The sequence below is a fragment of the Peromyscus leucopus genome, chromosome 19 (assembly GCF_004664715.2).
Source record: "Peromyscus leucopus breed LL Stock chromosome 19, UCI_PerLeu_2.1, whole genome shotgun sequence".
In the NCBI taxonomy this organism is placed as follows: Eukaryota; Metazoa; Chordata; class Mammalia; order Rodentia; family Cricetidae; genus Peromyscus; species Peromyscus leucopus.
This window is the reverse complement of record NC_051079.1, coordinates 32,895,645-32,912,991: the sequence shown is the minus strand read 5'-3', so window position 1 is coordinate 32,912,991 and position 17,347 is coordinate 32,895,645. Positions and strand designations below refer to the sequence as shown.

General features: G+C 43.3%; 1 protein-coding gene across 1 annotated transcript in view; it reads left to right on the top strand.

Moving 5' to 3' along the window:
* Positions 1–17,347, top strand: part of Mcc (MCC regulator of WNT signaling pathway) — a 96,402-nt gene that overhangs the window by 7,506 nt on the left and 71,549 nt on the right. The window contains exon 2 of the mRNA XM_028881750.2: positions 5,826–5,968. Within this exon, the coding sequence (XP_028737583.1) occupies positions 5,826–5,968 (143 nt within the window). The remainder of the gene's footprint in view (positions 1–5,825; positions 5,969–17,347) is intronic.

Below are 17,347 nucleotides of genomic sequence, written 5' to 3'. Positions count from 1 at the left end.
AAAAGCAACTTGAGGAAGAAAAGTTTTATTTCATCTTACAATGTCACCATCGAGGCAAGCCCAAGGGAGGAACTCCCTTTCTGCTTGAAGCAGAAACCACAGAGGAATGCTGCTTCCTGGTTTGCATCTCCTTACCTTCTACAGGCCCACTGACACTAACAGCTGGCCTCCAGTTTAAGATCCCGTTGTTTTGGCCTCTCCTGGGTAGGTATTCCAGGTGTGCCTCACCATGCTCAGCCACTCTTGACTTTCTAACTGAAAAACCTAAATGGCCTTTCTTGTTTTGGGTCCCTTTTCTATAGTGTTGGCCCACATGCCCTATTCCTTATGGATGGTCTCCTTTACTATAGAGAACCCTGCATGTCCTGAACCTTGCCCTCCTTTAGTTCTGTCCTCAACCTTGGGTCACACAATGGGTCTCTCTAGCTAGTACCTTATATCTTGACTGGCAGCACCCCAAACCACCAAGCCCTCTTCTCCGTGATCTTTGCATCTGCCCTGAACCTCTCTGCAGGAGGCCCCTCCCTCGGGAGCAAGGCAGTGTCTGATGGGTCTGGCTCCTGCAATGTCATCTGCCCTCTAGGATTTCAGGGCTGTGCCAGGACCCAGCTTTCCTTCCTGATCGTTCGGCCCACATGGCAACCACATGCTGCATCTCAAACCGGGACCAAGACCTCTTTATCTTTACCCCTCACAAAACGTGTTGTTGCAATTGATTGACAGCCTAAGAAGTGAAATAAACCCCAGAAAGATTCTGTTTCTCTCCCCATGTCTTCCTGTGTGCTGTACATAAGCCCTGCTGAGTACCTGTAAGTCCTTCTTTGTGGCTCCTATATCCAGTCTTAAGATAAGAATGGAATATTGTTCTGGTCAGTGGTGGTGCACACCTTCAGAGGTAGGTGGATCTCTGTGAGTTCAAGACCAGCCTGGTTTCCAAAGCTAGTTCCAGGACAGCCAGGGCTACACAGAGAAACCGTGTCTCAAAAAAAAAAAAAAAGAAAGGGAGGAAGAAAGGAAGAAATATTGTATCTATAGAAGAATATTTCTTTTGTTCAGTTGCTTACCTGAAAGCTCATAGACAAGCTTTGTCTTCCTCTCTGCTGTATGGGAAATAGGAGACAAAGGTCCAGAAAGCCACACTTTACCCCAACACCTACATCCTGCAATAGATTCTTTTAAGAGAATTCAGAGGAATACATTTCTTTTCTACATCAGCCATTTCAGGCAGGTCTGCCTTTCATTGTAAGAAAGAGCATCAATCAAAAAACTGGAAAACCTATCACCTCAAGTGGGATGGGTTTAATAACTACAACTGAATGACAGCCACCAAAGCCAATGAGCAACCGCCCAGGCCACCTTCCAGTTTGTTTTGACTTCACAGCAGTGATGGATGTGCATGAAGTTAGTTTGTGATGTCATATCTCACAGCATTCTTGAGTGCCTAGAAACTCCAGCTCCAAGTCTAGAGCACAGGAAAACTACACTTTTGTCAACATTTCCCTTTTATGACTAACTAATTTTATCCTGATGCAAGGCGACTCTTTAAAAGCAAGAAAAACAAGTCCTTAGGGCACAGTGTAAGATTATTTCATTGGTTCTAAACTAAGGAATTAGGCTGCAAAGTAGTTACATAATGTGTAAGTCATGACACATACTCAAGTTTTGGCTATCCTATTTTTAAAAATATTGATTCTGGTTCTTCTGGTCTTTGGGAGTTTTCCATAGTGATTTTCCTGCCACTGGTGATCATCGTGTGGCTGTGTGTGCGCATGTTCTAGAGCCCACCGCCCTAGGAGACTTTGTTTTATTTAATGTTACAGCTGGAAGTAAGTGTTAATGATTACAAGTCTAAACAAAGTCTTTTGAAGCACTTCGCAGATGCTTCTGAGTGCACAGAGCTGTGGGCATTTAGAACCCTGTGACATGATCCTTTACACCCCAAGGCCAAACACTTGAGACTTGGTAATTCCATTTTAGGAACCATCCACTCCACAGATGACCAGTTTATCTAAACTTTCATTTTTGTGGCTAAACCCAGTCACTTTGGGGAACTGGCTCATATTTTTTTATCCCTAGAGTTAACCATGGATTTAAAGGAGGGGACATCTCTACCTCAAAGAGATAATCTGCCACAAGATTAAGGGTTACCGTATAGGGGCAGGAAGGTAGCCTAGTGGGTACAAGCACTTGCTGAACAATCCTGGTGACTGACTTTGGATCCCAGCACCATTTTTTGGAAAAAAGAAAAAGAAAAAGAAAAACTGAATGTGGTCACTAACATACCTGATTGCTGCGTTTGCTGATGAGCGCCAGGTTCATCTTGGTGTTCCAATGACTTGAATGGAATCCTTAGTTTGCACTTTATGACATGAAAACCCTCCAGTCCCAGGTGACATTACAAATATGATATCATTCTCCTTCCCACTCACCCCAGAGGGGATATTTCCATCCTCATGTTTTCTTTCTCACACCCTCTCCTTACCCACTCCTTTATGAAGTTATTCCTACTAATCCCTGGAAGTAATTTGCTATAAAGCAGATCTGGCACGAACTATGTGTTCAGACTCTGCCAGGCCAATTTCAAATGCTGACTAAAAGAAGAGCTGATGATCAGCTCACAAACAATTAACCTCTAGAGCAAAGGTGACTGATAAGAAGGGAACCCTTAATTGTTTTCTTGCTGAAACCTAATTATTGGTGAGTTTTGTTGATGTCTAAATAATTAACAATCATAGCTTATTAACCTGTATTTATTTTTACTTTTACTCCCATTCTAATCCATATTTTATAAAGTCAGGGGTTTTGCAGCTGACGGTTGAAAAAAGTTTCCTAGTTTCCTGAGTTGTTTTCATATACCCCTTATACAGCAGAGGTCATTTATGAAACAGATAAATCCCTTAAGAAAAAAAATTGCTTTTTTTCCTGGTTTCCTTTTTATATATATAATTTAATTTAATTTTACATATCAGCCATGGATTCCCCTGTCTCCCGACTTCTGCCCCTCCCGTTTGTTTGGTTTTTTTTAAGACACCAAAGAACTTCAGAGAGATATTCACACTTATCTGATATGTAGATTTATCTCCCCAGTTGCCTCTTTCCCAAGCCTCTCGCCATCTTCTTCGTCTACTCAAAACCCAGGACTGTAGACTTTGTGCCCTCCATTCCCTCACTGATTGCTGACAACTTAAACTGAGTGTTAGATGGGAGAATTTCTTCTCTTCTAAGCTTTCTTCGTGGATGACTTCTCCCTCACTAGACCCTAGTGAGCTTTCTATGCCCACAGTGAAGTCCCCTGATGATGTAGTCTTCGGGTTGACTTGCAAAATAGGTGCCTCCAAGCGAGTTCTGTTCTTTGCTCTGTGTCTGGGTATGGTATGTGTGGTGTATGGGGCGATGGTATATGGAGGAGCTGGGGAGGCAGGTACTTGGAGATGCGCATTCCATTTAGAAGCTTTCCTGTTTGCTAAGAGCATAACTCAGAGGTTGACTAACCATGAAGGGCTAGACAAGATAGGGTGAGCCCACGGGAGTGAAGCAGTCATGTTTCAGTGTGGTCTTCCATCTGTAAACGCAAGTTGAAAATCAAGGGAAAAGGGTTCTGGATGGAATTTCTCCTTCAATGCATCCTTCTCTACCGCTGCACCTCCAGCAGTGCAGGGCTCAAAGGGAATTCATGGAGTTGGCTCTGTGAATTTATCTGAGGGAGTAAGGGGGAAAGACACAGTCTCTTGATTTCTCTCTTATTTTTCTTCCATATTTTATATTCTCTTTCCTTATCTCTATCCAGAAATGTCCCTTCTGTCTCTCTTGATGTTTTCCTTCTGCTTTTTATTTTTTCCCTTACAGCTTACATACCCCAACAAAATCTTTCAAGTAATGTAAAAGTTACATTGTGGTTACATTCTATTGTTCAAGTGAATGATTACAATGAATACCAGTAAAAAAAAAAAAAAAAAAAAAAAAAAAAAAAAAAAAAAAAAAAAAAAAAAAAAAAAAACCAGCAATGTTTTCCACATCTCTTACATGATTAAACATTTTGCATATTACAGGTGAAAAACAAGTTGTCCCAAGAACCCACATACATTCATACACAATTAACTTGTTATAGATTAACAGTGTAAGCAAGCAAGGTACTCTTTTACTGGCAGGCTGCATTTTGCAGTTACAAAGAAAGGACCAATCACTTTATTACTTATCTTGAAAGGTAATCTTATCAGGAATCTTAAAGGAATCACAAACGTAAACTTTTATACATGAAAAACAATCAGTCGGCTCTACTTTAAATCTTTAGGGTGCATACCCACTCATCAGTAGTTTTTTATATCAGGAGATTGAGGGCAAAAATGAATACAAGGAATTAATCATCACCTTTGGTTATCAACCAGTCTTAGCAAGGAAAGTATGTCAGCTAATGATAATTGGGCTACTTTGTTCTTGTTCCTTGACCTTAAAGAGTTCCTCACTCAACTATGTGCCTTTCTGAAACTTTAGATTACCTTCTTGGGTTTTCCACCTCAAAGCTATTTATCAAAAACATTGTAGTCTAACTTTAAGTTATTTTTCAAAGCTTTGTTTCAGCTATGATGCACTCCACAACCTGTGAACACATCTCCCAACATTAAGAGGCAGGCAGATCCCTGAGTTCAAGGCCAGCCTGGGCTACAGAGTGAGTTCCAGGGAAGGTGCCAAAGCTACACAGAGAACTCCTGGCTTGAAAAACCAAAAAAAAAAAAAAAAAAAAAAAAAAGATTAAAAGAATTTAAACTAGCTGGGCTACTGGGACTCAATTGTTTTTCTTAAGTATTAACATAAACTACAGTCTATATGGCTCCTCCATAGAAACTCATGTGTTCTAGTTGTGTGATACTTACTTGTTTTACTTTTTATCATCAAAACTGTGTTTAAACTAAAATTATTATCAATTAGACAGTACAGCTTAGGAAGAAATCATCTTCATAATAATCCACAGGTAAAAATGCCCAGTAGAATGGGATGTTTCCATGAGATAAACACACTACATTACAGGCAGTGGGGATCTCCCCACACCCATACACACCATGCCAGATACTAGAGAAAGATGGCAGCAGCAAACATGTAAAGGCACAGGAGAAGCAAAAGACATTCTGGAGTCTGTTAGTTGTCTCGTGGCTTTGCCTACTGGAGATTCACCAATCTGGAATTCGCCTCCTGGTGGCTGACACCTTGAACTTCCATTGCCACCTGCTATTCCTCTGACATGATTACTGGTACTTCTCACTCTTCTCTTTGGGGAATATAAGCAAGGTATTTCTTAGATATGCCAATCTGCCCACCCAGAGGTCTAGTTTGAGCTGGACATAGGAAGCTTCTCAGTGGCTCCAACTTATCACCTCCCTATGTCAAGTTCTAGACAGGAAGTCCCCATTGGGACCCTCCATTTGAGGGTGTGTAATTTGCAGTTTATCATATTCTTCATTGTTTTATTCACTGTAGCCTCAATGTTAGTAGACATTGTTCTTTATTACCTCATAATTTCAGAAAGATGAAGAGTTCTAACATCTTCAGGAAATCCTTGAAGTGAAATGTTTCTCATAGGCTGATGCATAAGTCTTGTTGGACATAACTGTGGTTGCACATAACTGTGGATGTACAAGAAACATTGAAGTTTCACATACTATATCATTTTAGATATGACCATCTGTGTGGCCTGAAAGGATTCCCAGTGCCTGCCACCTGGATAAGAACATTGTTTTCTTTTGGAATGTCTTGTTTCTTCCTTACAAAGTATATTTTTCAAGGACTCACTGTACATCCTCTCTCATTGGTGGCTGACTCCTTTTTTGCAGGGAGGAAGATGAATACTCAGAACTGCGGTCAGAGCTCAGTCAGAGTCAACAAGAGGTCAACGAGGACTCCAGAAGCATGGACCAAGACCAGACCTCCGTGTCCATCCCTGAAAACCAGTCGACTATGGTCACTGCTGACATGGGTGAGTCTTCCCAGGTCTCCTGCCAAGCAGGATTTTGGCTTCTGGGTTGTAAAAGGAATCTTAGAAACACAAGGCAGCCTGATTTAAAATTTAATTATTCAAGGAGTTTGGTGAGTGGATGAAAACACATTTGTTTTAATCCTTTGTTGACTACCCTATTGGCCACAATGAACTAGAGAGCTGAGTTAGCATTCTTCTTTGACGGGAATATGATTCAAATGTGTGTCACTCCTGTTTGAAAATTCTAGGAGCAGGAAACTGTGTTAAAAGACTGTTGCGGTGTTCCTAGTTACCATTCCTTCAGAGCTGGAGAGTGGGAGTAGAAAGGATGGAATGGGTGGCAGAGCTTTCCAGTAGAAGAAGCCAAGAGGGTTTTAGCAACTGTGGTGTAAGTAGGAGGAATCTAAAATGTCTTCAGCACATTGATCCAAATGACTAAGAGGATGATTGTATTTCTTGGTGAGAAGTTTGATTGAGAAACAAATTGGGAAATAGTTAATATTATGTTTGAACTAGTAGAGAAATAGCTGAATGGAAATATCTGATACACAGTATTTTAAACTGCAGATCATGGCCTATTATTGGGTTTTGGAATTAGATTCTAATGCCTTTTAGAAATGGAAGTAGGAAAGCAGTAGGGTGATATTGTTGTTTTATGAACTTTGTTTATTCCTGCCAAATAGCATGAAAGTCAGAGTTGAAATGTTGTAAACCATTGGTTTGCTTTGGAATGCCTGTTGGATTCTTGAGACAGACTGAAGTTGAGTATTTGAAGTTGTCTGAGCCAAAGTGAGCTCTGTGATTCAATGGGTGTAAAGTCAGAAGAGTGTAACATTCCATGTCTTTGGAGACAGATGTTCACGGGTAGTGAAGAGTTGGAGGAAGAGCCAGGAGAAGGATGAGAAGTAAATTGAGTTTTCATGGAACTAGAAATTGAGTTGGAAAGCAATTGACTTTTTTTAATTGACTGTTGTACATATGTTTAATTATACATCCATATAAGTGCTATAACATCATGAATCATGGTGAGAATACCAAAGAAACTTGATTTAGTCAAAGTTCTAGGAAGTCCTTGTTCTAGGAAGTAGCATGTGAACTATGACCCAGAGAATCTGGGTCAATTAAGCGGGTTAAAGAGGAAGTGAGGGTGTTTAATGAGGAAGAAGGTGAAGAATTGTTGTAATGTGAAGATGAAGACTGGAGAGGTAGGGAGGAGCCAGGTTATTCTGAGTCTTATAGAACATGCTCAAATTTTTACTCAAAAGAATAAGAAGCTGCTAAAAAATTTAACAGTGTGGGGATACATCAATTGCATTGTAAATCGCTCCATAGTATGGAAAGCAAATCCATAGATCAAGAGTGTGTTGGAGAAACTAGTCAAGAAATCATTAGAAAGGCAGGCGGATGTCTGTGAGTTTGAGGGCAGCCTGAGCTACAGAGCGAGTTCCAGAAAGGGCTCCAAAAGTACACAGAGAAACCCTGTCTCAAAAAAAACCAAAACCAGACCAAACCAAACCAAACAAGTAAAAAGAAACCATTAGGAAAGTCTAGGCAAGCCAAATTGTTGCTAGGAATTATATACTGACAGTTGAGATGTAAAAAAGAAGATGGGTATAGAAAAGGTAAGAATTAGGAAAAAATTGCTCAAGAACTGTGTCTTAGGGTTTCTATTGCTGTGAAGAGATACTATGACCACAGCAATTCTTACAAAGGAAAACATTTAATTCGGTGGTATACAGTTCAGAGGTTCAGTCCATTATCATCATGGAAGGACCTGGTGGTGTGCCAGTAGCCATGGAACTGGAAAAGTGGGCCAAGTGTCCTACATTTTGGCTTGCAGGCAACAGGAAGTGAACCAACTAGGTGTGGCTTGAGCATATATGAGACCTCAAAGCCCACCTCCACAGTGACATACTTCCTCCAACAAGACCACACCTACTCCAATAAGGACACACCTCCTAATAGTGCCACTCCCTTTGGGGACCATTTTCTTTCAGTCTACCACAAACTAGAAGCGGGATAAAAACAGAGATATAAATGTGGATGTCTCCTAAGATTCTGGTGTGCACAGTGCGTGGGTGGTGAAGCCATTCATCAATGTTGGAACATGATGGGAAGGACCAAGTGACTTATTCTTAGATTTTTTTTTCTATTTTGCAGGAGGAAATGATAAAGGCAGGTGGAGATCATTTGCCTTTTGTTGGGCATGAATTGGAGGTATCTTGAGATGCCCGAGTTAGAGATACTTAAGAATACAGTAGATATTGAGATTAAGAAGTTAAGCAGAGTGTCTGGGATGCAGAAAACTTTTAAGGAAACATGAAGTTGTGACCAACACAGCAGAAGTGGATGTTTACATAAGTCAAGTCAGCTGGAGCCTGAGCCTTTGGGGCCCCAGCTGCCAGCATCACTCAGCAGGAGGCTGAGGCAGGGGTGCTCCTTTCCATTAGTTTCAGGGTAAATGAACCTTCTCAGAAAACCTCAGAGGGTATGAGTGCCTGTGCTGACTTTGTTGATGTAGTGGGTTTTTTTTTCCTTTTTATAGAATATTGAAATCATAGATCATATTGTTATTCGCCTGACTATCCCACTAAACTCTGTTAGGCAGTTGTATGGTGTTTCATCTCCTAGTCTAGGTAGGCCCGGCTTGTGGGCACGTGTTAAAAGATCCTATTGGAATGAATGATGAAGCCATTGGCCTGTCTGTCAAAGATGTTGGTAAGGTGTATCATGGAGTTAAGATCTAATGGGGAATTAGTGGTCAGCAGTCTGAAATGATGAGAAGGCCACATAAGACGGATTTAGCTGCATCAGTCATGGAGAGGTGTGCTCTAAATGAGACAAGATACACAACAGCGTGCACAAGAATGACAAGACTGCTTCAGGCTTAGTTGTTGGAAGGTAAAGTCTGAAGTCTAGGTTCAGGTCTTTGCTTTGCGCTCAGGCTGTCTCCTGCAAATACATCTGAATCCAAGGTCCAGACTTGACGTTGTAACACACACAGCCATCTGCTACCGGCCAGCCCTTCGGTAAAAGTCTCACATCACTAAGTTCATATCAGCATTGCAATTGTCTAGACTCAGCAGCCTCTTATTCTGCACTCCCACTCCAGCCATAGGCAGCCAAACAAATTCAGACAGCCAACAGTGTCTCTGTAACTGCAGAGGACCAGCCCTGCACTCACCCCTACATTTGTTTCTCTCAAATTGTATTTTATGAAATTAATAGATGACCCATGGTCTGACAAAGTCACATAATTAAGTTTGGGAAATGCAGGCACAAACCTCCTTCACTGGGCTTCCCTCCTGGGGGACGTCTCAGAGCGCCTGACATGACATAGCATCTGTCGTACTGATTCCCCAAGGCAGGAGCTCACAGCTGTCTGTCTGCACGGTGAGGCATCTCCATTTTCCCTCATCATTCATCTCAAATTCTTTCTTCCATCCTGTACCTCACTTGGACATGTATGTTAATTGTACCGGCAGAGTCGTTCCTGGCAGTATCCAGCTCTGAAGGGGCATGGCCTCCGCCAATGTCAGCATGCCTTCTCTGCTTACCCAGAGGGGTCTTTAGTCATCTTACAAACTCACTGTGTGCTCTCTTAGGTCCTGGGGCTGAAAGGCAGGTTCTGCCATCCGATGGCTTCACTCCCACATTCAGATCTCTTAAACCTGGGCTGACATCCAGACTCCTCACCATGGGGGTCCCCTGGTACCTGGAACTCCTACCATCACACTTCTTCTCTACTCTCAGTTTGTCTCCCATCCCTGATCACAATCCCCGTCTCTTCCAGTTCCTCCAACCTGACCAGATCCTGCCGTCCCGGGTGTGTGCGCGCCGTCTCTTCTCCTGGAGTGCTCCTGGCTACGACACACGCAGCTTCCTCCTTTATTCTGGTTCCCCTCTGAGTCTGCAGCGTTACTCCTCATGTCGCCCCCTTGCTGGCACCTGGCACTGTCTGGGGAAAGGCTGTTTGCTTTTATTCCCTTGCATATTGCCAGTCGTTGTCTCACACAAGAATGCAGGTCTCACACAATAGCATAGGCACTTTTGACGACCTTGTATGCTAATCTAATGATGCCCAAGGACATATCAAATATCGGAGTAGCAATGAACACAATCCATTGTCACGTGTCTTAGGAGGATGTGGATGGTTCGAGAGAAGAGACCCACAGTGGGGTCAGGACCTCCAAGGTGGGGGGCCTGCAAGAAAACTTCCCAGAAGCCACGGCTGAGTGGATACTTGAGGATTGAATGGGAGTGGTGAGGTTAAGGAGGCGTCAGGTATGAGAGGGTTCTCTTTTGGGTCCTCGAAGAAGGCAGGCACTTACGGGACAACTTGGCAGAGCTCATTAAACTGCAGCGCAGAGTATAGTCAGCCTGTTTGTTGATTGGAACTGGCTGCCTGCCTCTTATTCCTTTGCCATTTTCCAATTAAATTGCTTCAATAGGGTAAAAAGCTTCCATATATAAACACCATTATAGGAAATCATTAAAAAGCATCCATTTCATTATGGTTTCTATATTTGTGAACCTGCATTAGGAACCCAGAGGTTTCTTAAGCTGGGTTTTAGATGCACTTTGCTGCAGGTTTCTTTCTTTCTTTCTTTCTTTTTTGGCTAGTTTACAAAAACAATAACAGTAAGTCATATGTTTACCCTGTCCAAAACCCCCTTTTTTCCTTTCCTTTCCTTTCTTTTCTCTTCTTTTCTTTTCTTTTCTTTTCTTTTCAAACACCACTTGTTAGAGCCTGGCTGCCCCTTCTGGACAATGGCTCTTGAGCACTGTCCTAGGACCAGAGGACCAAACAAGGAACTTAGACTTCAGCTTAGACCCCAGCCACAGAGTAAAGGAGAATGTTCCCCGGCACAGTGCGCTTGAAAGCAAATTCTATTACTTCCTTTCAAACCCTGTCACACAGTTGTTTTGAAAGTCAAGGTGACTCAACAGAACCGAGGTAGGAATCGTCGTGTAGAATTCTCCTTTTCTGTATCTAGTAGCACACTGGAATTTGCAGATGGATATAGCAGCTTATGTGCTTGGATCACAGGCTCGGTGTGGTGTCTTTATATCCACCCCTTGTGATCGGTGCTCAGCTTGGAAGGAGGCCCAAGGATAAAAGAGTTCGAGGAAGGCAAGTCACTTGTCCAAGCTGAGAGGTGTTTTGTTGTTACCGGGTCTCTGTAGATGGATGGCTCTGCTCCTGCATGCCTCTTTGGACGGTTCAATGCCTGCAGTTGCTGCTGAGCTTCCTGCCATCTGTCCTTTGAGGTCTCCGGTCCTGATGGGAGAATTATGGGAGCAGCTGTGTAATCACGAGCACCTGGCCTGACTGTGCTCCATTTGTAATTGAAGGAGATGTTGCTGATCTCAGGATGGGGAGCAGCACTCCCAGGCCAGATCATGCCATGCCCGGCATGGTCACGTGTGTGCGTGCGCGCACGCAGGTTCACAGCATCCCATGTGTCAGAGTGGTGTTCTCTCCAGCATGCTCTTCTACAGGCTTCAGTAATGGAACTACCGAGCCTGGCTGGAGCCATTGCTTCAAAACAACGTCTCCGATCAGATTGACTTTGTGTGACTAGTGAGGGCTGTTCTGGGTTAGGATCTGGAGAGCTCTTTTGAGTTCTAATGGGAGATGGGTCCATCCCTGGAGTTCATCGCTGTTCACACAGGAAACCTTGCTTGCTGCTGTGATTGACCAGTGGTAGTTTCCCTCAGTGGGAGTCATTTTTTGGAGGCTAGCCAAAGAGGAATTTTTACACACAAAACCTGGCTTCTTGGCATGACTGCAACCATGAAATGTGTTGAATGTAAAAGTCAGATTTTCCTGGCTGGATGGTTGGCTGATGAGGCCTAATGGCTTCAGAAAAGAAAAAAAAAATGTTTGAAAGTGTCAAGGTTGAGTGGCCAGCACGAGGACTCTTCCAAAGGCAGCCTTTACAACCCTAAGGCCACTCTGGAAAACCGTGTTTCCTGGGGTGGCTGGGTCTCTCGTCTTCCCTCAGCAATGAGATCAGTCTGTAACTTGCTTGGAAGCTTTGAGAAACCGGCTCCCAGGACGGCAGTGCTAGGCTGGACTACAATTGCAGTCTGATTAGTTGATGCAAAAGGATCGAATCTTGCCTGCCACACCTTCTTCTTTTTAATTATTTTGAGCAACTTAATTTCTCCCAGGAGGTTTGCAGTGAGGGTCACTCTGAGGTTCAAGTCTTAAGCATGGCTTTGAACACTGATTCAGTGGACGCCTTACCAAGGTGACCTTTTCCCCAGAGACCAGAACCTGATCAATTAAGAACTGGGTATAAGGGACTGGAGAGTTGGTTCAGAGGTTGAGAGCATTTGCTGTTCTTTTAAAGGACCTGGGTTTGATTTTCACCCACATGCTGGCTCACAACCATCTGTAACTCCACTTTGAGAGGATCCATCACCCTCTTCTGACCTCTGCAGGTACCAGGCATGCACTGTGGTACACAGACATACAAGCAAAGTGAAACATCCATACACATACAATAAAAATAAAATAAAACTCTGTATAAATGTTAGCAGGGCTGAGTAACTGAAGTGGCTACCAGAAATCTTTCTAGACTTTTCCTTGTGGTAAATACAGTTGAAAACAGGAAAGGCTATTACTCTGCTTCATTGTGCTGTGTTTCTCTCACATGCTACCGGTCAGTAAATTTTCAGCCTCCTGAAGAGATTTGGATGTGAATGAGTAGAATGGGAAGGGACTGATCTTCAAAGTTTACTCAGGACCAGCTCCCACTGTTGTTGAGGTTATGAATTCCTATTTTATTGTAATAAGCATTCTTTGTTTTCTAAGCAGACCACATCTCCTAAGGTTGATTTATGTTTTCCTTGGTTGAAACTCATGACATATTTTGCCTTAAAACCAGACAAGGCTTTGAAAGCCTGTTTAGTCTATACTGGAAACAAAATCCAGGCTCCTCCAGCCATGGTGGGGAGTAGGATTGCTCTAAGAAAGTATTTTATATTGCTGATGCTTGCTTGATAGAGCTTGTGTGTGTGTATAAATCCTCTCTCTCTCTCTCTCTCTCTCTCTCTCTCTCTCTCTCTCTCTCTCTCTCTCTCTCTCTCTTCTCTCTGAGCAGGGCTCTGGAGCTGCCATGGGTGATCAGTGCTGAGAAAGGACTCTTTGCGCTGTTTGGCATGGGAGTGGATGGATATGATTATAGACCAGCACAGGGACCTGTGACCATGGCAGAGGACCTTGCAGCCATAGTGAGGATGGAGAGGCTGCAGTTCATCTCTGAACATGCATTCAGGTCTTCAGAGTTACTTCTTAGACCCGAGTTACTCCAGAAGGCAGGCCCAAAAGACTTATCTTTCAGATTGCCAAAACTTTACCTCTTGCTACCCCAGAGGTCCACGCCCTACCACACACACACCCTCTGCATTGCTGGGGGTTACGTTGCTTTTCAGCTATGCTATTTAGGTGATTGGTTCTTACATAAACAGTGAGATGTGAATCAGAGCTGTCTTTCACGTATATATACGTCACCAGAGCCTTGCTTTCCAGGAGGTATTCCCAGTGTTTTCATACCAGAAGTTGGGGATATACATAATCTACGGCAGAGGAGGGACCTAGAAGAGACACCTAGAACAGCTGGGCTGGCCCATGGTGGAGGGAGGCTGCATGCAGCTGATGTTTGACGATCTTTATGTCTTCATAGTTACAACCACATTTGAAACAAACTGTCAGAAATCTATAGAGACGTCAGCAAATATGAAGACAAATTTCAGGCTAGAAAAAGACTGCTGAAACAGAGTGAAGATACAGCCTCCTTTTCGCTGAGAAAAGAAACACGGAAGTGAGATGTTGCATGAGTAGGAATAGCTTGCTGTCCTCAGAACCCCCAGCTTGGAAGTGCCTGCATTGTGCCCCTTTGCCTGTGACAGGGACACTTGCCAGGGCCTTGCCCTATGTCAAAAGGGGGATCTTTGTGGTGGTTCTGTGTTGAATCCAGACCTTCGAGTATCTACCCTATTTCAGCTCTCTTGTTGAGGATGATGCCGTACCCCACCCCACAATATTTTCTTTTGAGAGACTTCAAACCTAACAAAAACGGTCAGATGAACACCCATGAACTCTTAGTCTAGATTAACCACCGAGGGGTGTTAGCCCTTATTTAGATTTCCCCAGCTGTCGCACGAGGGTCTTTTGTTGTGTAATCCAGATCCAGTCAAGACTCACAGGCTGTATTTGCTGACAGTGTCTCTCAGCACTCCCTCCTTTACTCTGGAACAAGGTGCTGATATTTTATAAACTAGTGCGCTGCTGTCTTCTTCTGGGTGGGGTGATTGCTTTCTCATTAGATAAGAAGTTAGGGTTTTTTGTTTTGTTTTGTTATTTTTTTGCAAGAATATATGTGGGTGATGGTGTGTTCCCATCATCTTTAAGACGCCCTTAGTGCCAGCTCCATTATTGGTGCTGTTGAGATGTTTTAAGACTATGTTGACATGCTTCTTTTTTTGGTTTTTCAAGACAGGGTTTCTCTGTTTAGTTTTGGTGCCTGTCCTGGATCTCACTCTGTAGACCAGGCTGGCCTTGAACTCACAGAGATCCGCCTGCCTCTGCCTCCCAAGTGCTGAGATTAAAGGCGTGAGCCACCACCACCTGGCCCAGATGTGCTTCTTGTAAGTCCTCTTGACTTCAGTAGGCACAGACAGTGTGGGCTAAAGCAGATATCTGGGGACACTTTTCCTTTCCTCTCTGAGACTTCTCCTTGCCATTCAGACTTGGAAGTCTATTCTGTCATTTTTAATGTTGTATGTTTTGTCTGTGGACCAATAGCAAGGAAACATCACCTCCTGGCTTTGGCTTTGGATCTGTGGGAGGATTGGAACTGTCACATCCCCAGAATGAAACATCACACCTCTTCACACCAAGTTTGTGTTGATGCTCGGAGAACCTTTAGGTTTTTTTCCTTCTTTGTTTGTTTTTGTTCTGTCTTGTTTTGTGTAGTGCTAAGGATTGAACCTGTGTCCTTTCACATTTTCAGCAGTATTCCTAGTCCCATCTCATGTGCTTAAATTGCTCTACACCAGGCGTGATGTGTAGCCAGTCAGTACAGAGATGTGGGCAACATACGTGCTGACGCTTAGAAGGGGCCCCATATTATTCTAGCCTAGCATCACAGCACCCAGTAAAGTTCACTATAGCTAATATCTCTTACCTCACTGGAAGCTTTCACCTCAGAGATCCTAATTGAAGGCCTTTTTCCATTTGTAATAGGTCACTTGGTAGGTCTTAAATTTGGCGATATTTGATTAACAAGTAGAAGATAAAAACTCTATACTTTTGAAACTTGACCTTAAACAAGTCTTTCATTTATTTTGCACTTTTACCCCATCCACTGTTTATCAGGCTGCCTCCTCCGTGCTTGGCATTGTGAGCATATAGAAACACATTGTTGAGTGACAGCTGTCTCTGCTTCCAGGGCACAGGGGATCATGGGAAATGGGATGCCTCCATCAGATGCCTCTTAGAAAATGGGATTTCAGGGCAAAGCTTTAATAAAAGACCCAAAGGAAAGAGAAACAAGGTACTTCTACACTAAATAAATACCTGAACACTAACTGTGAGGCAAATTTAGAACCTATGTTTTGAAACAGATTAACGTTAGAAAAGGAGAAACTACTGGGAATCTGAAAGACTAGGGAGGTGTTTTTAATATTGAACCCGTTTATTTGGGTTAGGATTTTCCCAGTGGTTCTGAGAGAGAAAGAAGCCATAGTCACACAGTAGGAAGCGTCTAACCAGGAGAGAAGACTGGTGAGGGCGGATGTTCTCTTCCATTCTTGTCAGATCTCCAAGCTATATGGCCCTTTGCTAAACAGTAACAAAGCAAGCTTAAGTCCCCAAATTAGTGGTGCTCAGCCTTCCTAATACTCAACTCCTCATGTTGTGATGATTCTCAACCATAAAATTACTTTTGTTGGCATTTCATAACTGTAATGTTGCTACTGTTATGAACCATAATGTAAATATCTGTGTTTTCTGATGGTCTTAGGCGACCCCTATGAAAGGGCCATTTGGACCCCTAAAGGATCAGGACCCACAGGTTGAAAACACCTACCCTAGATCCTCAGGAAAATGGAGCCTGACTGTTGGTTCTCCAGTTGCTACCAGAATCTGTCCAGGGAAAATTACATTTAGATAAGATAGCAAAATATCGGAGGAGCTTCAGACCCCGACAGAGGTGGGCAGCCATGCACGCTCAGCACCATGGACGCACCAGGTCTGAGGCGTTGACCGCTCTGGTGGTTGCTGTGCCGGGTCTGGCAGTTACAGACCCAGTATTCCAAGAAGAAATTGTATAAACTGTATAAATACAAGTATAAATTATAGTGAACTTTGAATGGTAACAATGAATCAAAACCCACTTCCAAATTTAAAAAGAAAAGAAAAGTTCCAGACACTGAAGCTGGCCAGGTATATAGATACATCGTTGGCTGCTACTGCCTGGTCGGCCCCCTCTAGTCCAAAGAGGGGTCAGCCCTGTTTATTCTTTCATGTTCTGTTTCACCGTTACAGAAAAATTAAATATCAGAGGGCCAAACGCTTAGATTGTCTGAGCTTAGCTCTCCTGAGACTCTCCCCACTGAAGGTTAGCATAAAAAGAAGCTGTGAGACCTGCATGCGTGAGACATGGCCCCATTACATCACGATACATATGAAGTCCATGTGCCTGAGTTCTTGCAGCTCTATAGCCAAACACACGTCGTTTCTCTTGTGAAACTGGAATGCTTCCTCCCTGCTGACAGGAGCTAATTCACTCTTTCTCTGGCAGCCAGAAAGCTCAGGGCTAAACAGACAAAAACATCCCCTGCAGCTGTGGTCTTCGGGATTCGCCTCCAGAGTCTGCCCTGTTCCCGCTGCCCGCCCTCCGCTGTTAGATGTCGTGACTTGTCAAAAGCTACCTCGAGTTTCTTTGTTTCCTTTAAGGAATGATATAAATAAGCTGTGTGGAAGAATGCGTGTTCAATACAGAGGGCCTCCCGTCTCACAGAGGCAGGGCAGGGCCATCACCTCACCTTCTCCGTAGAAGAAGGCTTAGCATGACTGAAGTCCCCTCCATGCTGCCCTTTGCTGGGGGTACCTTACGTGTGGCCTGGAGTATTAACAAGTCAGTAACTCTCATCAGGTACTGAGGTTTCCTGTATCTATTTCTCTTGTTCCTCCACACCACCCCAGACGTTTTTAATGAACCAAGCATAAACTTGAAGGTGATGTTTTCTATTTCCTGCATGCTTGTTAGCTTTTGTGTTCCCAGTTTATGTACTGATAGATGTTTATTATTTTTGTTGTGGATATGTGTGTGTGTGTGTGTGTGTGTGTGTGTGTGTGTGATAATA